A 26,605-nucleotide genomic window follows, 5' to 3' on the forward strand; every position below is an offset into this window, starting at 1 on the left:
GAGAACAAGAGACCTGCTGCAGAACAAGAAACCCTGAGACTGCATGGAGTCTCCTGAATCACCCTTCTTTGTTCCCTCTGATTAAGGAGGTATTGGGGAGGCATTGGGGAGGCAAGGACAATCCCCAGACATGGACTGTATATCTCGAAACAAGACACTGGAACTCATGATAAGGAAGCGGCAGACGGAAAGAGAAACAAACGTAAGGACTATAAATCTCAAAACTGGACATTGGAATTCATTATAAAGATACAACAAACGGAAGAATTAGCAACATCCAGCTCTTGCAATTAAGAAACCTGCCAATTCAGCAGATTCCTGACCAAAGGTGAAAAGTACACTGTGAGGAAGACTCGGGGTCTTCCTCCCAAAGACCCCTGCCCACGTCCCAAAGACCCCTGCCCACAATTCTTGGAAGGCTCTGCGCAGGCGCAAGGTGCCAAAAGGCTAATTAGCATGAGAAGCGAGGGAAGGCGGGGATAGGTAATGCATATGTATAGGTGCTTGTAGAATATTGATAGATTCATTGTATAAATTCAAGACTGCTTTCCGCTTTAGGTATGCACGATAGGTGGAGAGATCCCCCGTGCATCCAGCGCTGCAATAAAGAATATACCACTTAAAGGAATTTCGGCTTCGATCTTTGAATCAATCTGGCCCATGGGACAACCTCTCTGCCGGACCGCAGGACCCGCTGGGGACAGGACTCCCTAGGGTACCCCCGGGATTTCCCGGAGGGACTCCTCGACTCACTGGATCACTGCGGAGGCAGACAAGGACCACATCATTGTAAGTGAGTATATTCTTTATTCTGGTTTGGTTTTCTGGTAGACCAGTCATCTGGAACTGTCTGTAAGTCAGAAGGTGATCTTCTGCGAGGCAGTGTTTGGTATATACTTTGTGGTTAGCACCATAAGTATATGTTTGGGGACCTTAAGGAAGGAGCTCGCTTTAAGGTCCATCTGGAATTGTGTTGTCTATTTCGTTTTTCTGACTCATGGAGTATGGTATTTAACTCTGGTTATTGTTACTGCGATTTTGGCTATTTTCCTGGTGGTAATAGTAGGTTCGTGGCATTGTTATAAGAAAGATATCGTTACAGTGTTACACAGTTCGGTTTTCTGACTTATCGCATGTGGAATTTGACTCTGACTATTGTTATTGTGATTTTGGCAATATTGCTGGTAATAGTAGTTTTGTGACATCGCTACTAAAAGATATTGCGTGCCCGTATTTTTGTGAGTGATACGTTTTGTGATACGCTTTTGTAAGTAACACGTGTATTCTGAAAGTGTAAACTGGAAAATGGGGGGGCGAGTAAGCAGTGAAATTCCTAAGAAAAGTACACTGGGTTGTATTTTGAGTCATTGGAAGGATATAGGGGGGGCTCCGGGTGGAAGTGTAAATAAGAAAACTCTGATAAAATATTGTAATCAGTGGTGGCCCCTTTATAAATTACAAGAAGGGGAAAAATGGCCTAAAAATGGGACCTTGAATTACAACACGCTATTACAATTAATGTTATTCTTAAGGAGGGAAGGGAAATGGGATGAAGTTTCATATGCGGATATGTTTTTTACTCTGAGAAACCACCCAGAGTGGCAGAAGGAGTGTGGCATTAATTTGGCCCCACAAGACCCTTTGATTTTATCAATAGAGAAGGATATGAGGAGGGATGGAGTGGGGAAATTAAAGAGGTGTTGTTCGGCATGTAGCATTGGGCAGAGATGTTTAAAATTAAACGAGCCGGAAGAAAGGATGGAAGATTATGTTTTACCACCTATAAATGGTGATGTAGGTGCTGGAATAGAAGTTGAAGGCACTGGAAATGACATAGACTCTAAGGGGTTTACTCCGATAACTGCTCGTACACGAAGTAAAATAGGACCAATAATCCAAGCCCCTCTGCGTCAGGCTATGGGAGCTAATGGACCCGCTAGAATTAAAGTACCCTTCACAACTAATGAACTAGATGCCTGGAAGGAGGCGGTGAAAGGGTATCGAGGTGATCCAGAGGCGGTGGCTAAAAGATTTGAATTGATTGTGAAAAACTTAGACCCAGACTGGAAGGATATAGAGATAATGCTGGCTGCATTATCAGAAACTGAGAAACAGCTAATAGTTAAAACTGCTAGAACGCAGGTACAAATCCAGGTAGCCTCGGGAGCCCTGCCCGGCACAGTGGAAGTACATGTGCCTAGGGCGGACCCTAATTGGGATTATAATGATGAGAATGATTATAGAATGCTGAAACGATATCAAGAGTGGATTAGGATTGCTTTAGAAAATGCAATACCTAAATCTGTGAATTGGTCAAGACTATATACAATAAAACAGGGGACCTCAGAAACCCCATCCGAATTTCTTGAAAGGCTGAGGGCAGCAATGCAGAAGTTTACCACTATAGACCCTTCCTCTGAGGGGGGTAGACTTCAATTAGTATCCCTATTTTTGGGTCAGTCGGCAGAAGATATTAGACGAAAGCTTCAGAAAATGAAAGAACCAGACGTAAGGGATTTGGAAAGATTAGTAGAAGAAGCCTGGAGAGTGTTTAGAAATCGTTAGGGGAATGAAAGGCAAAAGTTAGGTGAGACAATTGCAGCAGCCACTGTGGCAGCCTTACGAAAGCAGGAAGAATCTTTTCGAGGCAGGAGAAGGGGGGAGAAGGTAATGCGACTCCCCTTGCGGGCTGAACAGTGTGCCTACTGTAAAGAGATAGGACACTGGAAAAGGGAATGCCCGAAGCGGCAAGAGGAAAACAAGCTATTAATGGCTACAAAACAATGAAGGAGACCGGGGGACTCTACCCTAGCAGATCCACTGGTTAAAATTAAGCTAGGGAAATTGGGTCGGGAAGTAGAATTTTTAGTAGATACAGGAGCTACATATTCAGTGTTAAATCAGAAGTTGATGCCAGAAGATTAAGATTTTGTGACAGTGGTGGGGGCAATGGGTAGGCATGAAAAAGCTTTCTTTTTAAAACCATTAGAATATGAATTGGGGAAGCAAATGGGAATACATAGGTTTTTATATTTGCCGGGATCTCCTAGATCTTTATTGGGACGGGATTTATTAGAGCAATTAGAAGCTGAAATTGTCTTTGAAAAGGGAAGGGTAGAGTTAAGAGTAAAAGAAGACCGACTTATAAGTGCACTAAGTTTGGTATTGATCCAAACCGATTCTTTTAATGAAACCCTTCCGGAAATCCAAGATCAAGTTTATCCAGGGGTGTGGGAATCTGATGTCCCTGGGAAAGTGAAGAATGCTGCACCAATAATGATAAAATTAAAACCAGGAGAAAAGCCAGTAAAGGTTAAGCAGTACCCCCTTAGAATAGAAGATAGAAGAGGAATAAAAGATACAATAGATAAGTTTTTGCAATATGGGTTACTGGTCGAGTGTGAATCAGAATATAATACTCCCATCTTACCAATTAAGAAACCGGATGGGAAGAGTTATAGGTTAGTACAGGACTTAAGAGCAATAAACAGGATCACTGAAGACATACACCCTGTGGTAGCAAACCCTTATACAATATTGACCAAGTTAAGGGACAAGTTGGTCTGGTTTACCGTGCTGGACTTAAAGGATGCCTTCTTTTGTTTAACCTTGGCCCCGGAAAGCCGAAACCTCTTTGCCTTTGAATGGGAAAATCCTGACTCAGGACGAAAAGTCCAGTTGACATGGACAGTGCTTCCTCAGGGGTTTAAGAATAGCCCCACGATTTTTGGTAATCAACTTGCAAAGGAGCTTGAATCCTGGGAAGCCCCCAATTCTGCAGGGGTCCTGCTGCAATATGTTGATGATCTCTTGATTGCTACCGAAGACAGGGAAAGCTGCATACAGTGGACGGTAAGCCTCCTTAATTTCCTAGGAATGAATGGATACCGGGTTTCACAACAGAAGGCACAATTGGTTCAAACCCATGTGACGTACCTGGGATTTGAGATCTCAGGAGGACAACGTGAATTGGGGACGGAACGCAAAGAAGCAATCTGTCGTACCCCAGAACCACAGACTGTTAAAGAATTATGAACTTTCCTAGGAATGACAGGTTGGTGCAGATTATGGATCAACAATTACGGACTAATTGTAAGGCCTTTGTATGATTTAATTAAAGATAACTGTATAAGACTAATATGGACAGGAGAAGCCCGAGCAGCCTTTAAGAAGCTTAAGATGGAGTTGATGCGAGCCCCAGCTCTTGGTTTACCAGATCTGTCTAAACCTTTTTGGTTATACTCCTATGAAAGGCAGGGTATGGCCTTAGGGGTACTAGCACAAAAGTTGGGACCTTACAAAAGGGCAGTGGCTTATTTCTCCAAACAATTGGATGAAGTAAGTAAAGGATGGCCAGGCTGCCTGCGAGCAGTGGCAGCCGTAATTATGAATATACAAGAAGCCCGGAAATTTACAATGGGGCAGAAGATAACAGTGTTTGTCTCACACACTGTGTCAGCAGTTTTAGAACAAAAGGGGGCCCATTGGTTATCTCCTCAGAGATTTTTGAAATATCAAGCAATATTGGTAGAACAGGATGATGTGGAAATTGTGATAACTAATATTGTGAATCCAGCCTCTTTTCTTAGTGATGCTCCGGCGGAACCTGTGACTCACGATTGTTTAGAAACTATGGAGACTGTGTATTCCAGCCGACCAGACCTTAAGGAGGAGCCCATGGAAGATGCAGAAGAAACTTGGTTCACGGATGGGAGCAGTTTTGTTACGCAAGGGCAATGTAAAGCTGGATATGCTATAACAACTACTCAGCAGGTAATTGAGTCTAAGCCTTTACCCCCTGGAACATCAGCTCAAAAGGCGGAGATAGTTGCTCTCATGAGAGCATTGGAACTGGCAGCTGGAAAAAGGGTAAATATTTGGACAGATTCTAAATATGCATTCGGCGTGGTACATGCTCATGGAGCGATTTGGAAAGAACGTGGATTACTGACTGCTCAGGGAAAACAGATAAAACATGCTGAAGAAATTTTAAAATTGTTAGAGGCTGTAAAACAACCAGAAAAAGTGGCTATTATGCATTGCCGAGGGCATCAAAGAGGATCCACTGACTTCGAGATTGGGAACAGATTGGCTGATAAAGAGGCAAGAAGGGCGGCGGAAAGAGGCCAAGTGGAAGTGCTTGCTTTAATACCAGACGGTAAAATTCAGACATTAGAGAAAGGCCAGGCTCCTAAATATTCAAAAGAAGATTTAAAGTTGATCGAGGATCTAAAAGGGAAGCTGAATGTTGATGGGTGGGCTCATTTGAAGGACAACAGGGTTATTATGCCCTCTAATTTGGTGTGGCCTATGGTTTTGGGGGAACACAGTAAAACCCATTGGGGAGCCGATGCCCTGTATAAACTATTAAATCGAGTCTTGGTAGCAAGAAATCTGTATACCACAATAAGGCAGGTAACCCAACAATGTGACACCTGTATGCGTCATAATCCCAATACAGGAAATAGGGTGACGTTTGGTGTCATTGATAAAGGGAACTATCCTGGGCAGCATTGGCAAATTGATTTCTCGGAACTGCCAAGAAAAGGGGGGTATCGGTACCTATTAGTTTTAACAGATACCTTCTCAGGATGGCCCGAGGTCTTCCCTTGCAGAACTAATAAGGCTAAGGAGGTAATTAAGGCACTGTTGAATGAAATAATACCCCGATTCAGGATCCCAGCAACCATTTCCTCAGATAGAGGCTCGCATTTTGGTGCACAAATTGTTCAGTGAATAAGCCAGGCTTTAGGGATAGATTGACATCTTCACACTCCTTATAGACCCCAAGCGAGCGGACAGGTGGAAAAGATGAATCATTTGATTAAACAACAAATAGCCAAAATAGGACAAGAAACTAATTTGACTTGGCCTCAAGCGCTTCCTCTAGCGCTGCTTAGAATTAGGGCGAAACCACGCTTGAAAGAGAATTTGAGCCCTTTCGAGATACTGTATGGTAGGCCCTACACATCCTTATTTAGTGGGGAGGATCTAACACAGTTGGGTTCAGAATATTTGTATAACTATATGATAAGCCTCCAAAAACGATTGGACCTAATAGCTAAGACAGTCTTCGGAGCCCGAACCCGAGGACTAGACTTACCAATTCATCCCATTAAGCCAGGGGATTATGTTTATATAAAATTATTTACAGGTCGCCCATTGGAAGAGAAGTGGATGGGACCATATCAAGTACTACTAACAACACATACGGCAGTCAAAGTCAAGGAGCAAGCAGCTTGGATCCACTATTCAAAGGTGAAGAAGGCCCCGGCGAGGATATGGACCACGACCCCAATCGGACCAGCAAAATTGCGTTTTTCCAGATCCTAATGATTGTGGGGGTGTGGTTGTCAGATTTGGGATGGGCAACTTGGGACGAGAACTTACACCTGACCTTAATACAAACTGTATCTCAAGTGATTAATAAGACGAACTGTTGGGTATGCACCCATCTACCAGAGCATGGGAATAAGGGTGTATCATTAATTGGGATTCCCTTGCCTGCAAATTTATCTTGGATTAATTTGTGGGAAAACACATCTTGGGGTCGAAAATATGAAGAAGTTTTGGAACTAGAAGTGAGTAGCTTTGTGCCGTTGGAATCTTACTATGTATGTGTACAAAGGTGTAACCCACCTAGGGGTATGGGGAAACAGGATTGTAGAAATACGGATACTACTTATGCGGGAAATCAGACATCTTGTAATCGAACAATTGATATTAGTACGACTAGCGTCTGGGCAAATTCAACCAGCTGGCCGGTTCCAGAAGGAAAAGGGTGGTATTGGCTATGCAACGATACAGCCCGTAAGGTCTTGCCTGAGAATTGGAAGGGAACTTGCACTCTTGGAGCGGTAGTCCCCAATATGACAGTACATGATGTAGTGCCTCGAGGTTACTTGAGAAATCATATGCGGAGAATCAGACGAAAAATTAACAATCCATTGACACACCGCTTTTCATAGTTTTGTTCGATGGTTTATCCCATGGTTAGGAGTGAGTGAATTGGAAAAGGCAATAGTTAATATTTCTGCAATTATAGAGAAGTTAGAAAACAAAACTCTGGATGCTATAAAGGCTCAACAAGAAGAGATATCTAGTTTATCACAGGTAGTATTACAAAATCGAATGGCCCTAGACTTGTTACTGGCCGTTCAAGGGGGAGTCTGTACAGTAATAAACACAAGTTGTTGTGTGTATGTAGATCAGAGTGGAAGGATCTCTACCGACCTGGAAGAAATATGGAAGCAGACAAGGGTCCTACATGATATCAGTAAAGATGATCTTTCGTGGAGTTTTAGTGAAATATGGAATAAGTTAACCTCCTGGTTGCCCAATTTCCAATGGTTGAAACAAGTGTTCATTGCTCTAATCGCATTAGTAGTATTAGGAATATTTGTGTGCATGCTGTTTAGATGCCTGCTTTGTTGTGTAACTGTAAATAATGAAAGTATCTGATGCAAAAGAATTTGCATGGGAAAAGAAAAGGGGGGATTGATTAAGGAGGTATTGGGGAGGCATTGGGGAGGCAAGGACAATCCCCAGACATGGACTGTATATCTCGAAACAAGACACTGGAACTCATGATAAGGAAGCGGCAGACGGACAGAGAAACAAACGTAAGGACTATAAATCTCAAAACTGGACATTGGAATTCATTATAAAGATACAACAAACAGAAGAATTAGCAACCAGCTCTTGCAATTAAGAAACCTGCCAATTCAGCAGATTCCTGACCAAAGGTGAAAAGTACACTGTGAGGAAGACTCGGGGTCTTCCTCCCAAAGACCCCTGCCCACAATTCTTGGAAGGCTCTGCGCAGGCGCAAGGTGCCAAAAGGCTAATTAGCATGAGAAGCGAGGGAAGGCGGGGATAGGTAATGGCATAGGTATATGTATAGGTGCTTGTAGAATATTGATAGATTCATTGTATAAATTCAAGACTGCTTTCCGCTTTAGGTATGCACGATAGGTGGAGAGATCCCCCGTGCATCCAGCGCTGCAATAAAGAATATACCACTTAAAGGAATTTCGGCTTCGATCTTTGAATCACCTCTAAACTCTTTTATATTCCTGATGGCCTTGTCGTTAAGTGTCTAATGTTATCTCAACCACGGGGCTTTCCAACCCCCATGGCCACATTCCCAAATCTCCCCCTTCTTTATTAATATCAGCCTTTTTCTCGACACAAATTACCACTCCATATATAACAATAAGGAGCAAGGGGAACGGAATATTTATAGCATTGCAAGTGTAAACCAAAGCACGGAGCTGCAGTGTTACATAACTTCACATTTCTCATCACAGCAGGCAGGCAGTTCTTCAAGAGGCTTCTCAAGCTGGCACACCAGCTTTTATTTAAACAAGACAGGTTTGTAACAACTGAACCTAGGAAATACAGTCCTCCAAGAAACTTACCTATGCTGGCTGCCACACAGAAGCCAGCTAAGCACTCACACAGCCATGACTCTTGCCTTTCAGGTGCTGCACTGCCAGCTGTGAACCCTCCTGTTGGGAGCTGGTCCCAGGCAGCAAGTCCTGGCAGAGGCAACTAGCACTTACTCAGCAGCAGGCAAGCATGTCTGCTGGGCTCTGCTACTTCCAACCCTACTTCCAACCCAGAGCACTAAGTACAGCACCACCATCTCCTAGAGAGGAGACATGGTCAGGGTTGTATTAATTTAGATTTATAAGCCTGTATAAATGTAACTGTATGATGCATTGCCTGCCAAGTGTCTGCAAGCTCATCTGATCCTGTAAGGTTTGATGCACCCCTGTAAACTGCCCCCTGCCCAGTGCCTCCCAGCTCCCTGCAGAAACTAGCGCCATGTCAGGAGGCATTCACCAGTGGGAAGCCTGCATCTGAGAAACAAAAGGGTACTTTCACATTACTGCATAATGATGTGCCTATCACCTCTATTATCATAGGCTGCTTCAAGCAGATCAAGTTTAAGTTTAAGCTAAAATAAGTGCATTAGCTGATACATATACCCGACCTCGCTTCCAGGCTATTGTTTTTAAGGTAACAGTGCCTCTTTTTTTATTAGTGAGGAGTCAAATTCAAGAAGCATTCAGTTTTGTGCCATTCTCTACCTCTTTTCACCCCTGCCTCATGTTTTTAGTGACTTGGAGCTCACTGCATAACAATCAGCGTGGCTTAACTCATTAGCAGCAATGACTTGGGCTTCCAGCAAACAGCACAGCAAGGGATGAGAATTAATGAGATGAACCCTCAGATTGTGGGGTTTGTTTCTTCATTTAAAAAAAATAAGTCCCAAAACATTAAAGTGTACGCATCTTGATTTGAGCTTCGGCCTGCTAAGGAAAGGGAGAGTGGCTGGAATCATATTTAATTCATTTCATGATTTCAAAGCAGACACCCACCTTACATCAATACCAAAACTTGGCAGCTCACTGAGACCTCGTGGCAGAAAGCTGCTGCTACTCACTCCGAGAAGCAGTCCTGCTCCCAGCCCAAAGCACATGCTGGCCAGAAACCACCGCAGTACCAGCTCCTGCAAGCCTACGTGCAACAACTGCCTTACAGCAGGCAGAGGACCCCCTTCAGCTCTTACACTGAACAAAAGCGGGTGCTGTGCTCACAAAGTGCTGCTGCTGCAGTCACAGGGACAAGGTATTCAGCTGCTCTGGTGGCTCTGAAGTACTACTGTTGTCTGAACCACGTCTTGAGTGCTTCCTGCTCGGCACCATGCAGACCTCACAGTTGCAGCATGGGCCTAGGGAAATGGTTACTGAAGAGAAACCAGCTCATGTGCAGTCCTCATCTTCTGCAGAACACCACAAGTCACCTCCCTGTTGTAATGAACATGCTCCATTTAAAATCTAATTATAAGTGGCTAGACAAAAAGCCATCTACAAAATGGTTGTTCTTATTAATAGATGAATGCTTGAAAAGACATCTTTCAGGCCAGATGGATATACAAGAGAAAATACAACACCAAAGCAAGAGCTAGCATTGATACTCATACCTATGTTCAAAAAGTTACTGTGTAAATGACTAATATGACATCTAGATAGAGCCAGAATCCTCACTTTCCTGAAATACCTCCTGAAAGAGCCAGCAAAAAGGTGCAAAGCAGGTTGTTTCCTCTGCAGTGCAGTACAGAGGCTTCAGGTACCTGATAAAAGCAGAACCAGTACAAAGGAGTTGAGTTTGCAGATAGCCTTGAAATTCAGCTTGCATGTAATCATAAACATTTACATTAAATTGGAAGGCATACCTGGTAAGAGTAGCAGTCAGGAAGAACCACTTCAGACTACTGCAGGTCAAGAGGCCCTCAAGGTCACAATAGAGAAATGGAGGGGGATAAGCAAGATGAGAACACAGCAGGAGATCCAATCGTTTGAGCAGAGAAAGCTGGACTGCAGCAACATCAGAGCAAATTTGTATGATTGTGCAACTCTTAAGTAGCTCTAACACTACTGCGTACCAGTACAAAGAAAGGAACTGGGATGAAACTGAACAAAGGTTAAACAAGCTTTAGATATCTAAGCATACGACAGATATGATGCTTGATTTAAAGTGGCAGATTGAGCGACAGATAAGCAATCATCCAGAGCATCATACCAGGAAAGAGAAGATCTATCATAGATTGACAGTCTGCACTTAGTGAGAACACAAGTGTGGATGAAGAAAAGCCTTCAAACACTAACTACCGTGGTGAAAAAAAAAAAAAAAAAAAAAAAAAAGTTGTTTTTGCAGAGTTACACTGCTTAGAGGAAAGGAACGTGGTATTGAGATATGCTTGCAGTGATTAGAAAGCTTAACAGACAGCCTTGTAAAATGCAGACAACCAGAATCTTTAGAACAATTAGGCGGAAATCACTGTGTAAGAAACATTACCACCTCAAAGTCTGTGAAGCACCGGATAGATTGTGAACCTGGATTACCCACTCAGTGGGGATACAGGGGAGGGTTTTTGTTGTCGAGAAAAAAAAAGTATATAAACTGTGTTATGGAACTAGTAGAATCATAGAATCATAGAATATCCTGAGTTGGAAGGGACCCTTAAGGATCATCAAGTCCAACTCTCGACACCGCACAGGTCTACCCAAAAGTTCAGACCATGTGCCTAAGTTCACAGTCCAATCTCTTCTTAAATTCAGACAGGCTCGGTGCAGTGACCACTTCCCTGGGGAGCCTGTTCCAGTGTGCAACCACCCTCTCTGTGAAGAACCCCCTCCTGACGTCCAGCCTAAATTTCCCCTGCCTCAGCTTAACCCCGTTCCCGCGGGTCCTGTCACTAGTGTTAATGGAGAAAAGGTCTCCTGCCTCTTGACAACCCCTTACGAGGAAGTTGTAGACTGCGATGAGGTCTCCCCTCAGCCTCCTCTTCTCCAGGCTGAACAGGCCCAGTGACCTCAGCCGTTCCTCGTACGTCTTCCCCTCAAGGCCTTTCACCATCTTCGTAGCCCTCCTCTAGACACTTTCCAACAGTTTCATGTCCTTTTTATACTGTGGTGCCCAGAACTGCACACAGTACTCGAGGTGAGGCCGCACCAGCGCAGAGTAGAGCGGGACAATCACCTCCCTTGACCTACTAGCGATGCCGTTCTTGATGCACCCCAGGATACGATTGGCCCTCCTGGCTGCCAGGGCACACTGCTGGCTCATATTCAACTTGCTGTCTATCACGACCCCCAGATCCCTCTCTTCTAGGCTGCTCTCCAGCGTCTCATCGCCCAGTCTGTACATGCAGCCAGGGTTTCCCCGTCCCAGGTGCAGGACCCGGCACTTGCTCTTATTGAACTTCATGCGGTTGGTGATCGCCCAGCTCTCCAACCTGTCCAGATCCCTCTGCAAGGCCTTTACGCCCTCATTTGAGTCCACAACTCCTCCAAGTTTGGTGTCATCAGCAAACTTGCTCAAAATACCCTCTATTCCTACATCCAGATCATTTATAAAAATATTGAAAAGTACCGGCCCTAAAATGGAGCCTTGAGGGACCCCACTGGTGACCGCCCGCCAGCCTGACGCAGCTCCATTTACCATAACCCTTTGGGCCCTGCCCGTTAGCCAATTGCTCACCCATCGTATGATGTTTTTATTTAGCTGTATGGTGGACATTTTGTCCAGTAGGATCCTATGGGAAACCGTGTCAAAAGCCTTGCTGAAGTCCAAAAAAATCACATCAGCTGGTTTCCCTTGGTCCACCATACGGGTGATCTTATCATAAAAGGATAGTAGGCGCTCTCCTGCTTGTGGGATGCCCACAACTGCAATCGCAAATAAAAATGATACTTCACTGAGATCCTCGCCTGAGCCTACGTTATTGGCTACAGAGTGTTTCTCAGAAAGTTGAGCAACAAGATTAAATGGCAGAGGTAGATTCACAGGAAGAGAGCTCTTGCAAGCGATGCTACAACTATGGCTATGGACAGTTGTAGGAATAGCTGATGCCTGAAGAAAATATTTTAAGAAACTTAAAAGACAGAGCAAGCTCTCTACTGTGAAATATTGCTTTCTATTTAGAGCCTTCTGGTGAATTCTTCAAGGCTTCTTTTTCAGGTTCACCCTTCCTTTAAGGTTTTGAAGTTTAAGGACACTAACTGAATGCCAGGACAGATGATCACAGAATCACAGAATCTCCTAGGTTGGAAGAGACCTCAAGGTCATCGAGTCCAACCTCCAACCTAACGCTAACAGCCCTCCACTAAACCATATCCCTAAGCTCTACATCTAAACGTCTTTTGAAGACTTCCAGGGATGGTGACTCCACCACTTCCCTGGGCAGCCTGTTCCAGTGCCTCACAACCCTTTCAGTGAAGAAGTTCTTCCTAACATCTAACCTAAAACTCCCCTGGCTCAACTTAAACCCATTCCCCCTCGTCCTGTCACCAGGCACGTGGGAGAACAGGCCAACCCCCACCTCGCTACAGCCTCCCTTGAGGTACCTAAAAAGAGCGATAAGGTCACCCCTGAGCCTCCTCTTCTCCAGGCTGAACAAGCCCAGCTCCCTCAGCCGCTCCTCGTAGGACTTGTTCTCCAGGCCCCTCACCAGCTTCGTCGCCCTTCTCTGCACCCGCTCAAGCACCTCGATGTCCTTCTTGTAGCGAGGGGCCCAAAACTGAACACAGTACTCGAGGTGCGGCCTCACCAGAGCTGAGTACAGGGGGACGATCACCTCCCTAGCCCTGCTGGTCACGCTGTTCCTAATACAAGCCAGGATGCCGTTGGCCTTCTTGGCCACCTGAGCACGCTGCTGGCTCATATTCAGCCGACTATCAACCATCACTCCCAGGTCCTTCTCTGCCTGGCAGCTCTCCAACCATTCCTCTCCCAGTCTGTAGCTCTGCTTGGGGTTATTGCGCCCCAGGTGCAGGACCCGGCACTTGGCCTTGTTGAACTTCATGCAGTTGACCTCAGCCCATCGGTGCAGCCTATCCAGATCCTCCTGCAGAGCCTTCCTACCCTCAAGCAGATTGACACACGCACCTAACTTGGTGTCATCTGCGAACTTACTGAGGGTGCACTCGATGCCCTCGTCCAGATCATCGATGAAGATATTAAAGAGGACCGGCCCCAGCACCGAGCCCTGGGGGACGCCACTAGTGACTGGCCTCCAACTGGACTTGGCTCCATTCACCACGACTCTTTGGGCCCGGCTATCCAGCCAGTTTCTAACCCAACGAAGCGTGCGCCAGTCCAAGCCAAGAGCAGCCAGTTTCTTGAGGAGAATGCTGTGGTAAACAGTGTCAAAAGTCTTGCTGAAGTCAAGGTAGACCACATCCACAGCCTTTCCCTCATCCACCCAGCGCGTCACTCTGTCATAGAAGGAGATCAGGTTCGTCAGGCATGACCTGCCTTTCATAAAGCCATGCTGACTGGGCCTGATCGCCTGCTTCCCCTTCAAGTGCTGCATGATAAAACCCAGCCTTCCAGTAGGTCGTCCTGTGTGACAGCAGCCATGCAGCACCTTCCTATTTTGAAGCCTCCCCAGGAATGAGTCATACTGCTTTCCTGCAAAGACTCCTCTAGACACTCTGTCATTGATTAAGTGACATGACCAGCACACACAAGTACCTGCAACTATAGAGACCGTCACAGCTTACTCCACAAATGCGCACACTGCCCCTTGATACCTCCAGCAGAGTGCTCCAGCACACTGTCACACTCAAAAGCTGTGACATCTACATGGCCTATTTGGGAATTTTTAACACCTCTTCATTCAGAGAAGAGTTATACCTGCACATCTACAAAGCCTGAGACTTGAGCACAAGACTTGCTGGTTTGTACATGGAATAAAGTGGGGATGTCAAAACCAAGAAGTGACAGAGAACAGAAAATTCACCCTTATTTATATGCTAGCCATGAAACCACAATGATATGCTTCCCCAGCTTACAAGATGAATTTTTGAAAACTTAAGCCCAATGTTGTTCAGTTGTTTGATCCAAGCCAGCACCTCAGCTACGTGGCACTTGAGCTGAGATGCCTACATCCGGGCTCGGTACTGGAGCCAGTCCTCTTTAATATCTTTATTGATGATCTGGATGAGGGGATCAAGTGCACCCTCAGTAAGTTTGCAGATGACACCAAGTTAGGTGCATGTGTCGATCTGCTCGAGGGTAGGAAGGCTCTGCAGGAGGATCTGGATAGGCTGGACGGATGGGCTGAGATCAACTTTATGAAGTTCAACAAGGCCAAGTGCCAACAAGCTTGTTGACAGTTGTGCTGGCCTATCAGTGCATTGCTTCTAGTTGGATTACCAGCAATCAGCATCTGAAAGCCACAAAAACACTTTATGCCGAGTAAGTTGATTTAAATGGTGCTCTGTCTACTGATTTTACATTGCCTTGATTCAATAAGGAGGATTCTTGTCCTCCTCAGACTGCAGATAGCATTTGGTATACAAAATTGTGGTGGTTTTACTCGGGTGGGCAGACAAACTCCACCACAACCGCTCTCTCAGTCCCCCCTCTCCTCAAAGAGGAAGAGGGAGAAAATACAGCACAGAGAACTCGAGGTTTGAGATGAGAATGGTTTAACTAAAGGGAAAGGGAATGGGGAGAAAAATAAACAAAAGAAACAATAAGGCTGCGCGGAAGCACAGAGAGAAGGGAAAAAATTATTCTCTACTTCCCATCAACGAGCAGTGTTCGGCCACATCCTGGGAAGCAGGGCCTCAAAACGCGTAGTGGTTGTTCAGGAGGAACAGCCCCCTCCCCCATGAGAGCCCCCCTGTTTATTGCTGAGTGTGACATCAGGTGTTATGGAATATCCCTTTGGTTGGTTTAGGTCAGCTGCCCTGGCAATGTCCCCTCCCCATCACTTGCCCACCCCCAGCCTGCTGGCTCTTGGGGGCTTGGAAGGAGTCCTGATGCTGTGCCAGCACTATGCAGTAATAGACACAACACTGGAGTGATATCAGTGCTGTTCCAGCTACGAGTGCAGAGTACAGCACTGTGTGGGCTGCTGCAGGGAAAGGTGACTCCATCCCACATAGACCCAACACAAAACTGAATAAAGAATTCCAAAAGCTTCCTAGAGCATGGAGCAGTGTTCATACCTGATTTATCCAGTCCCACAGACAGACCAACTACTATTTTTAATTAAATTGTGTCTATGCACACAGAACATAAGGATATTTAAAATCTGCACCGCAGAAACAAATCCTTTGAGCAATTTTACACCAACTTTAGGGCAGTATGTTCCATATGTGAACATTCTCAGTTCAACACTGCTTTAGAAGACAACTTTTCCAGAGCATGCACTTTGTTGACAGGATCAACTGCAAGCTCTCCTGTTTGCACTCCATTTGGCAAGCCTGCAAACAGATCTCAGCAGCTACACAGCTTCTCAAATCACAGAATCAGTAAGGTTGGAAAAGCCCTCCAAGATCATCTGCTCCAGTCATCCTCCTACCTCCAATGTCACCCACTAAACCATGTCCCTAAGCACCATGTCCAACCTTTCCTTAAACACCCCCAGGGACGGTGACTCCACCACTCCCCTGGGCAACCCGTTGCAATGCCTGACCACTCTTTCTGAGAGGAAAGATCTCCTAGTTTCCAGCCTGAACCTCCCCTGGTGCTACTCGAGGCCATTCCCTCTTGTCCTATTGCTAGTTATCTGCCAGAAGAGGCAGACCTCCAGCTCCCCATAACTCCTGCAGCCCAAGTACGAAGGCATACTGATGTGCTGTATAGCAAAAAGCAGAGAGCTAGTTTCACTCCCTCAGAAAGCTTGGAAATATTACGCTTTTTGTTAATCACCAATACTGACAATGTTTTCTTCAGCCTAGCACAAGAAGCCAAGTCCAAAATAATTTGGAGATCTGCTTGCATCCACCCACATGCCATGTAGTTTCCAGTAAGAGCCCTTAAAGAACTGAAGGACGTGCAGCATCAGCTGGCATCAGGCACTGAGCAAAGCAGCCAGCTTCTGCTAAAAGGTTCAGATGTCGAAAAGGTTAATGCTGTTTCAGCACTTCGCAATGGCAGCTACAAGCTGGGTACCGTTAAAATACTTCAGAAAAGTTTGTCTTTCAGCAGCTGAAAGATTTGTTTCACAAGAAGCTATAGATCTCTATTTCATGACTGTGCTTGATATGCAAACTAAAATTTCTCAAAAAAAATAATTAACGGAACTGAAGTTGAATTATTTTTCAAATAGTACCAGAAATTACACAGCTGCATGCAGACCAACTGAAAGCCCACTTGCAGCAATTGCCACTTGACAGGGCTTGCTTTGGAAGACCTGGATATACTAAAACAGAAAGTATAGCCCTCAAGGCATTCCCTGCCTAATAAATAATATATAGAAAGCTAAGCATCATCATATATTATTTAAATTATAAATATAATAAACCCTGCTGCTGTGTTAGATCTCTGGATGAGAATTACACTGCAAATTGACTGGAAGTCAAATACAATTTCTTTCCCCTTAAGTAGTCTGCAAAGCTATAGTTTCAAGTAGTTACAATTATGTTCCTGTATGAAATCTTTTCCTGAAAAAAAATAAATCAGAATAACCAAGATGCTACTGTGGAGCAAGCATGCAACAGCATGCATTTACAGCTCTGTATGTCTTGGCAGAGTCAGATCAGCACACTATTTACTGGAATGGGAGAACCCTGCAAAATCACCAACAGTTGCAAACAGCTTTCCTACAGCTGCTTTATTCCTTGTCTTCCTCAGTTGTGCTTCTGTACAGGAGCAGTCACGTGCTGGAAATTTTGGACTAGGAAAAGCCTTTATGCTATACATATGGTTTTAATTTAAGCAGTATCTAGCCATGCAAGGGCAATCACTGAACACAGTCAGCTCACAAAACCATCTCTGACTATGCACTGCCATACTGCAAAGAGTTTCAAGGAACAAGTGGTAGAAATACCTGCACTATAACAGCAGTAGAGCATGGGGGACAGCTGCAGGAACTGATTCCAAGTACTTTTCACCATTAGAAAAAACACACAATCACCCTTGCGCCCTTTCTTAACAACTCAGCATTACTGACGATAACCACTGCTCCACTTTCTGGAACCTCTCCTACCCCACTTTGTCCCAATTTTTGTGGCCTCTAAGGAAAAACATTTTGAGCCAAGCAAAACAGTTTTCATCAGAGGCAGTGACAGCAGTAATCTTGGCTGGCACTTAAGGAAGCCTGGGAAGCTGAGGATGAGATCTGAGATCCCCTCTTCCTGTACCAAAAGGCATAGCATTTCACAGATCAGCAGTCTTCATCCTTCCTGCCCCAAACAGCCCTGTGAAATAAAGATGATGCATCTCCTAGGAACAGCCCCAGCAATACCCATAGGGTACACCAAGACAGGATTTCAGGTGACTAGTGCAAAATACACTTGTATACACTGCAGAGAAGGATCAAGTGCCAGGGATCCCAGCCACGCCACCGCTCTCATTCTGTGTCAGGCACACAAACAGCCCAACCAAGCATTACTCTGCCCCTAAGAACTGCCGCATAGCTGATCCTTACAATTATTCTCCATCCGTGCATTGTACTGATTCAAACCCAGCACTGCTAGCTCTAATGCAATACAGCACATCCCCCAGTACCTCCAAGAACCTGACCTTTGACTGTCCCACTGTTTACACTACTAATTAATACTAGTAATTATAATTACAAGTTTACACCACTAATCAAAACCTCAAAATACTTTTTTTTTTTTAATTATGCCAAACATCTTGAACTCGACAACTCTCAGACTTTAAAGGACAAAGTGGTTCAACAAAATGGCATGTAGTAAGTCACCTCTTCCCCATGCACCAAACAACTACAATCATAGAATCAGTAAGGTTGGAAAAGACGTCCAAGATCATCTGCTCCAACCATCCCCCTACCACCAATGTCACCCACTAAACCATGCCCTTAAGTACCAGCTCCACCTGTGGGAATAAAAATGTTGGTTTTGCACAGAGTTTCATTGTTTAAAGGTAAGAAATGTGGTATTGAGATATGTTTACAATGATAAGAAAGCTTAGCAGGCGACCTTGTAAAATGCAGACAACCAGATTCCTTAGGACAATTAGGTGAAAATCACAGTGTCAAGTCAGATAAGTGAAGAAACATTACCACTTCGAGCAATAAAAAGTCAAAAGAAATCTGAAATTTAACAGGCCAACAACTGAAGGCCATGTATTGCCTGTGAAGCATCAGACAGGTTGTGAACCTGGATTACCCAGTCAGTGGGGAAACAGGAGAGGGTCCCAATTATCGAGAAGTATATAAACTGTACTATGTGACTACTAGGTATGCTCCTGCTTGTGGGACACATATCATTGTAATCTCGAATAAAATTGCTACTTCACTGAGATCCTCACCTGAGTCTATGTTATTGGCTACAGACTATTTCTCACACACCCTTTCCTTAAACATAGGAAAGTAACATCACTTGCATTTGTTTTAAGGTTCACACAATTGTTAGCGTTCACAAAGACACATAACCACAAAATGATTATATGAAGGTGCTTTTATTAGGTGCCGGAAGTTAGGGGCATGTCTGCCCAAATCTAATTTTGTCCGATTTGTTCACTCACATTCTCTTTTATACCCTAAAATATTACATATGCATTAAGTTTTGCAACACATCTATGCGTATTCATTTCCTAGCTCCGCCTAGCCCCACTTCGCGTATGCTAATTATCTTATCAGTCCTTCTGTGCTTGCGTAGTACTCTCTGGTGGTCATCCAGATGAAGCAAGATGTCTTCATCAGAGTTGAACTTTTTACCTCATCTTCTTGCACATGCTCTCTGAGCCCTTGGTCTCAGTCCAAACTGTAAGGTTGGTTTGACCTTAGTTTCCAAACTATTCATTCACCTAGCAATAATCTCCCAGGTACCCATAATATTTTCTTAACTATCCTTTGTTTAGATCAAATCGAGCATTTATGCTAGTAGCAGTACTGGTTTCACTACCAAGACACCTGTTGCTATGTTAACATCTACCAATATTTCCCCCCTTTGAAAGTATTTCACTCCTTCAAGGAGGGCAAACGCTTTCACTAACTAATTAAAATGTCTCACACTCAGCACACACCAATAACATAATCAAGAAAATTAGAAAGATTAGGGTTGTCACAACATTCCGTAAATCTGAAATCCACTACTTCTGCTTTATGTCGTATTCGCCTTCCTGATTGGGTTCATTTAATCTGGAGTGGATGCCATCTTTAACCCCTGGATTCCTCAGGTTCTCTCTGAAATCCAAAATTGTCATATGCTGGTGGAGGGTATTGAGGATGTGGTTCCATTTGCCGAGCAATGGTCTGCATCACTTTCTGGTTCCATGTTGTCTTCTTTAGGATCAGACTTTTCAGCATTACCAATGTTAACCAAATTAATACCCCTACAATTACCAATATGATTACCGTTTCCAGTAAGGATTTAGCCCAATTACTAATATTCCATCCGCTAAAATTTTTATCCAATCAGCTTGTTGTCATATCTTTCTCTTCCTGTTCTGCATCTTGTTCCACTCTAGCCAGCCGTTCTGTGTCATGTTCTACATCAATAGTCACATTTGGTATGTGGATGCAGCAATGATCAATGCGATCTTTTAGAAATCCGTACACTCCATGTTCCTTTAATAACAGTGTATCTAATGCCCATCGATTTTGTAGAACCATTTTAGTTGTAGCTTGTAGTTGGATATTAAAATCTCTAAAGCCTTCTTTCGTGGCTCTCACGAGCCTACTTGTCCTGTAAGTTTATAAATAATTTCCCTAGTCCTAAGTAACTCTATAAAATCAACTTGCCAGTAATCTGGTTCTATTCCTATTCTGACTCTTCCCATTTCAGCATGTTTTCTCGCTACTGGATTATTTTTCAGACAAATCTCACACTTTGACATGACTGATTTTGCCATTGTTAACATATGTGTAGAGATAATGCTACATTTTAGAAATGTTACTATCGCCTCTGCGCTCTAGTGACACTCATTATGCCTTGTCTGAAGTATTTCTCGCATCACCAAGGGGGGTATTACTACCTGGCCCATAGCAGTTACATACCATCCATCAGAGTTCTTTTGGGCCTATAGATTTACTAATTTCTCATCCTCTGGTGAATATCTTGGTTCCTTGGGAAAATTAAGACGAGTGGGGCCTACCTTGAGTGGTACCAAAGCCATCACATTCCACACCTTCTGAGCAATATGTCGAGCTGCTCGATCTGCCAACTGATTCCCTTCTGATATCTTCGAGGTTCCTCCTTTCCTCCTTGATGGGCTTTACAGCGCATAATAGCCACTTGTTTTGGTTTTTGTACCACATTTATCAAATTTAACACCTCCTCTTGATATCTTATATTGGCCCCTTGTGAGGAAAACAACCCTCTTTCTTTCTGTAATGCTCCATGAACGTGGACCACTCCAAAGGCATACTTTGAATCTGTCCAAATATTTACTATCTTTCCTTTATTCAGTTCCAGTGCTCAAGTTAGAGCTATCAGTTCCGCTCACTGTGCCGATGTTCCAGGTGGTGAAGGTTTTGCTTCGATTACCATTTTCAGGGTTGTTACTGCATACCCTTCATATCATGTTCCATTCTCCACAGAACTACTACCATCAGTAAAAAGTTCCCAGTCATACCTTTCAAGGGGTACATCCTTCAAATCTTTGTGGCTGGCATGAGCATGTTCGATTATTTCCACACAATTGTGTTCCAATGGTCCTTCTTCTGGAACAGTTCCTAGAAATACTGCTGGATTTAACAGGTTAGTCGTTTTCAAGGTTACGTTATCTTGTTCAGTTAGCATTGCCTGATATTTCATCATCTGGCTGGGTGATAACCAGTGGCCCCCCTTTTGCTCTAAAACAGTTGTTACCATATGTGGTACAAAAACTTCAGTATGATTTCCCAAGGTTTCCTTGCTTCCTGGATTAAGAGAACTGTTGCCACTACTGCCCACAAACATGAGGGCCATCCTGCACTTACAGCATCCAACTGTTTGGAAAAGTATCCCACAGGTCTTTTCCAGCTTCCCAGTTGCTGAGTTAGTACCCCTAGTGCTAGTCGTTGTCTTTCATGTACAAATAACTGGAAATCTTTTGATAAATCTGGTAGACCCAAAGCTGGTGACTTCATTAGAGCATCTTTAAGTTTCTTAAAAGCTTCTTTCTGTATTTTTCCCCAAATAAAATTATGTGCCTTCTGCGCTTCATAAAGGGGCTTAGCTATGAGTCCATAATCCATTATCTATAATCTGTACCACCCAGCTATTCCTAAGAAGGCCCTTAGCTCATGGAGATTTTGAGGTTCCGGGATAGCACATATAGCTTTTATCCTGTTGATACCCAGACTTCTTTGTCCCTGAAAAATCTCACACCCCAAATATGTTACAGTTCAGCAAACTATTTGTGCTTTTTCCTTTGAAACTTTATAGCCACCCATTCCTAACTGATTTAAAATCTCAATGGTTATTTGGGTGCAGAGCGACTCATTCTCTGTGGCAATCAAAATATCATCTACATATTGTAACAACAAACACTGACTTCTGGGTACCTGTATTTGTCCTTGCGTTGTCCAGATCTCCAGTTCCTTGGCCAGCTGACTTCCGAAGAGGGTCGGGCTATTCTTGAAGTCTTGTCCAAGTTCATTGTGTCTGTCGTCCATTCTGCGGGTTTTCCCATTCAAAGGCAAATAATTTTCTACTATCTTTATCAAGAGGTATGCAAAAGAAGGCATCCTTTAAATTTATCACTGTAAACCATTTATATTTCTCTCTCACAGATGTTAACAATGTATAAGGATTAGCTACTACCGGGTGAATGTCCTTTGCTATTTCATTTATTGCTCTAAGATCTTGTACCAATCTATATTCGCCATTTGGCTTCTTTACTGGAAAAATTAGAGTATTATATTCCGATTTACATTCTTCCAAAATTGGATATTTAAGAAATTTGTCAATAATTTTCACTATCCCCTGCCTAGCTTCTATCTTAAATGGATATTGTTTGATTCAAACAGGTTTGGCTCCTTCTTTTAATTCCACCTTTACCAGTTGTGCCAGTTTTGACTTCCCTGGTACATCTGTTTCCCATACTATTGGTATAACTGCATTTTCTACTTCTCTTGGGATATTGACAAAGGGTTTATCTTTGATCATTAGGATTTGTCCTATTTTGGACTCAGGTACCTTCATTATTAATTCTCCATCCTCAAATGTTATTGTTGCATCTAATTTAGCTAATAGATCCCGTCCCAAGAGTGGAATTGGGCATTCTAGTACATACAGAAATTCATGGGTTAGTTCCTTAGCTCCAAAATGCAAATCAAGGGGTTGTAAGAATGGCCGTTCCTCCTCCTTCCCTGTGGCTCCAATTATTGCAGTTGTCTTAGTTCCTAATTGTCCTTTTAAATAATTTAACACTGAATATGTTGCTCCTGTATCTATCAAGAACCTTACTTCCTTATCCCCCAATTGAATCTTTACTAAATGTTCCTTGGCTGCTTTATGTTCTGTATGTAGTCAGCTACTAAAATCTCCTAACACCATTGCCTTAGCAGCCTCCTGATTCTGAAATGAATTTCCCGAGAATTGATCTCTTCTAAATAGATACTAATTTTTCCAATGCCCTTCCTTTTTACAATAAGCACACTGATTCAATCCTAGTCTTCCTCCTGGATTTCCAGGAAGGTCTCAGCGACCCCTTCCTATACTAACCCCCCGTCCTCTAGAAATCCTCTTCCTTTCCCTCTGAATCCTTGGTTTCCTCTACTTTGAATTACTGCTAACAAATTCTGTTGCTGCCTCCTAGTGGATTCTTTCTCTATTGTTGTATACTTTCCAAGCTATTTCTAACAACCTATCTATATTTCTCAGGTCTCCTCCTTCCAGTTTCTGTAATTTCTTCTGAATATCCTCCTGTGATTGTCCTAAAAAGATAAGAGCTAATCGTGCTTTAGCTTGTTCTGTTTCTATATCTAGGTCAGTATATTTCTCTGCAGTTTCCTTAAGCCTTTCCAAAAATATGGAGGGAGATTCGGTTTTCTCCTGCCTAACATTATACAATTCGGACCAATTTATAGTTTTGGGCATGGCACTCTGCACCCCTATTTAGACCCAATCCTGATACCTTTTCAATCTCCTCATATCTTCCCCTGTGTTATAGTCCCATTGCGGGTCTTCTATCAGGAAGTTCTGATCTATGTTTCCTGGGACTAATCTATTCCAGATATCCTCTCGCTCTTTCTCTAACTGCCCTTAACACCATATCATTTTCTATTGAGTCCATTAATGTATCTAATATTACTTGAAGATCATCCCAGTCCGGATTCTGGGTTTTAATTATCATTTTCATTACCCTAGCTACTTTATCCGGGTTTTCCCGATATGTTCCTGCTGCTTGTTTCCAAATTACTAAGTCTCCTGGAGTAAACGGTACTTTAACATATACTGGCCCTTCTGTCCCTACTCCTTGTCTAAGTGAAGCAATTATGTTTTTCTTTTGTCTTATTCCATCTTTCTCTCTTATTATACATTCAGCAGCACCTTTCTGGTCTCGTCGTCAAGTTCTATATGATACCGGGGTAGCCAAAGCTACTGCTCCTTTTTCTTCTCCCTCCTTCCCCTCACTATCCTCACTTTCTCCCCTGACAGTCTGCCCTTGTTCTAACAGTGCTGATGGTGCTACTTCCAAATCTGTATTTCCATTGTCCCGTCTATAATACATACCATTCTCTAACGCTTGATGCCCTATACAGCGCTTTTCTCCTGTGCATGCTTTACAGAATCACAGAATCACAGAATTTTCTAGGTTGGAAGAGACCTCAAGGTCATCGAGTTACATTGCTCATCAACAGTTATTTTAACCACCATTATCCTGCAAGCGCGTTGCCACTTAGGCTTATCTCACAAATAGAAAAATAGCTCTACATAAGGAATCTCATCCCACTTGCCTTCTCGCTTACAAAATAACATTAATTGTAAGATAGTATTGTATTGCAAGGTTCTATTTTCTGGCCAACTCTCTTCTAATTCATACTGTGGCCACCAAACATTACAATAATCAACTAGTTTACCTTTTCGTAACTCCTGTCCAAAGCCCTCCTCCTTCCAATGTGCTAGTAAACAGCCCAAAGGGGAAGATCGCAGTACGGGAGTATTGCCGTCCAGAATACCTTTAAGTTTTTCTATTTGTTATAGCTATAATCTTTTACCAAACCAGACCACTGATGCTGAACCTGCAGCGCTTTCGCAACTGTCTTACGGACGACGCCTAGGCTTACCCCGGGAATTCCCTAGCCCAACCGTGCGTGGCTTTCGCTGTGTCTGACCGGCAGGCTCCCAGACCAGATCAGTACCGATTACCAGAAAGCACCTTTTCTCTTACCCTTCCAGAGGTGTGTTGTGAGCAGCAGGGTTGGTCGCAGCCGATGGCTCCCCGAGAAACTCCTCGGTGTCGGCTGGAGCTTGATCAGTTTGCGAGCCGCCTCAGCAGTGCCCATGAGGTCCCATCTGGGTCACCAAAATGTTAGCGTTCACAAAGACACATAACCACAAAATGATTATATGAAGGTGCTTTTATTAGGTGCCGGAAGTTAGGGGCATGTCTGCCCAAATCTAATTTTGTCCGATTTGTTCACTCACATTCTCTTTTATACCCTAAAATATTACATATGCATTAAGTTTTGCAACACATCTATGCGTATTCATTTCCTAGCTCCGCCTAGCCCCACTTCGCGTATGCTAATTATCTTATCAGTCCTTCTGTGCTTGCGTAGTACTCTCTGGTGGTCATCCAGATGAAGCAAGATGTCTTCATCAGAGTTGAACTTTTTACCTCATCTTCTTGCACATGCTCTCTGAGCCCTTGGTCTCAGTCCAAACTGTAAGGTTGGTTTGACCTTAGTTTCCAAACTATTCATTCACCTAGCAATAATCTCCCAGGTACCCATAATATTTTCTTAACTATCCCTTGTTTAGATCAAATCGAGCATTTATGCTAGTAGCAGTACTGGTTTCACTACCAAGACACCTGTTGCTATGTTAACATCTACCAACACAAGCACTACCATCTTGAACTTGTTAATTTCAAAGACATTGTCACACTGCTGCTATCAATAGATATATTCAGTTACCAAAAAAGTAACTTCTGGGAAGCATGAAAGTAAAAACGCTATCTTTTTTTTTTTTTTTTTTTTTTTAAAACATAACACATTGGTGCACCTGAACACACCCAGAGGCAATACTTATACTTGAATATGAGCATCTCCTTACTACAAGATGCTTTGCAGTTACAGATGAGCTCTCCTCCCCTGCATGGCAATAGCAATCACACAGAAATAAGAGAATCCCTTTTAACTCCCACTTTTCACCCACCTATTAGTACAGTCATGAATACTTACTCTAATAGGACTGCCTTCAGAGCTTTTTAGAAAGCTTAATTATCACCTTTGGCATCAATTAGGTCAGCAGAATCTGGTGCTTTCTGAAAGCTGCTGGAGAGCAAGACAGCTCACTCACCACTAGTATAGTACGTGAATTTAGAGGGAATCAAAGCCATTACTATCACAGGAAGCAGCAGAATCCATGTACAGTATTGACAACATCCATTACACATGCTCTTGTTTCAAGTCAAACTTACAACATGCCAAAATGAAAAAACATTTCTCAACAAGGACTTCCTCCTCCCAAACAGGGCATCTGCCTTCTCAGCTATAGATTTCTTGATGCTCAGTCTCCACATCTTGGCCACACTGCTGCTGATTATGGTCTTTAAAGTTAACAACAGACTGGAGTTAATACACAACACCAACATTCAATATATGTTCAAATCAAGCTAGGTTTTAGCAGTAGGGTAAGGATTAGTCTTTTTTTTTTTTTTTTTTAAGCCATCTAATTCAATATACATCTAGCTTCAACTTATCATGCTATGCTTTTAAGTTTGGAAAAGTTATCACTCCCCCAGCCACCACAAATGGCAAGAGATTTCCTACACATTCCTGCCTGGTAGCTTACAGCAGGTATCCCAGGTTCACTCTGAAGGTTATTGTGCAGTATCCACTATGTGAGAAGCTCTAAAAAAAGATCACTTTTCTTCAAGGGACCTTTTGATATTCCCAACATTTAGGGAAGTCAGGTCAAAGCTTGCTAGAAAGCAAGAGTCAGTATTAAAGTAACAA

At 43.4% G+C, this 26,605-nt stretch overlaps 1 protein-coding gene across 3 annotated transcripts in view; it reads right to left on the bottom strand.

Annotated features, from left to right (window-relative positions):
* Positions 1 to 26,605, bottom strand: part of LOC116501377 (ubiquitin-conjugating enzyme E2 R2-like) — a 90,505-nt gene that overhangs the window by 35,287 nt on the left and 28,613 nt on the right. The window contains exons 1-2 of one of the 3 annotated variants that reach the window (XM_032206896.1): positions 24,814 to 24,938; positions 21,983 to 22,135 (exon numbers count right to left, since the gene is read on the bottom strand). The exons of 1 other annotated variant lie outside the window; for it this stretch is intronic. In XM_032206896.1, coding sequence (XP_032062787.1) covers positions 21,983 to 22,093 — 111 coding nt within the window. In that variant the 5' untranslated portion in view covers positions 22,094 to 22,135; positions 24,814 to 24,938. Of the gene's footprint in view, positions 1 to 21,982; positions 24,205 to 24,813; positions 24,939 to 26,605 lie in introns of those variants that run through there. One more of the 3 variants, XM_032206894.1, reaches the window with a different exon arrangement.

The sequence above is a fragment of the Aythya fuligula genome, chromosome W (assembly GCF_009819795.1).
Source record: "Aythya fuligula isolate bAytFul2 chromosome W, bAytFul2.pri, whole genome shotgun sequence".
In the NCBI taxonomy this organism is placed as follows: Eukaryota; Metazoa; Chordata; class Aves; order Anseriformes; family Anatidae; genus Aythya; species Aythya fuligula.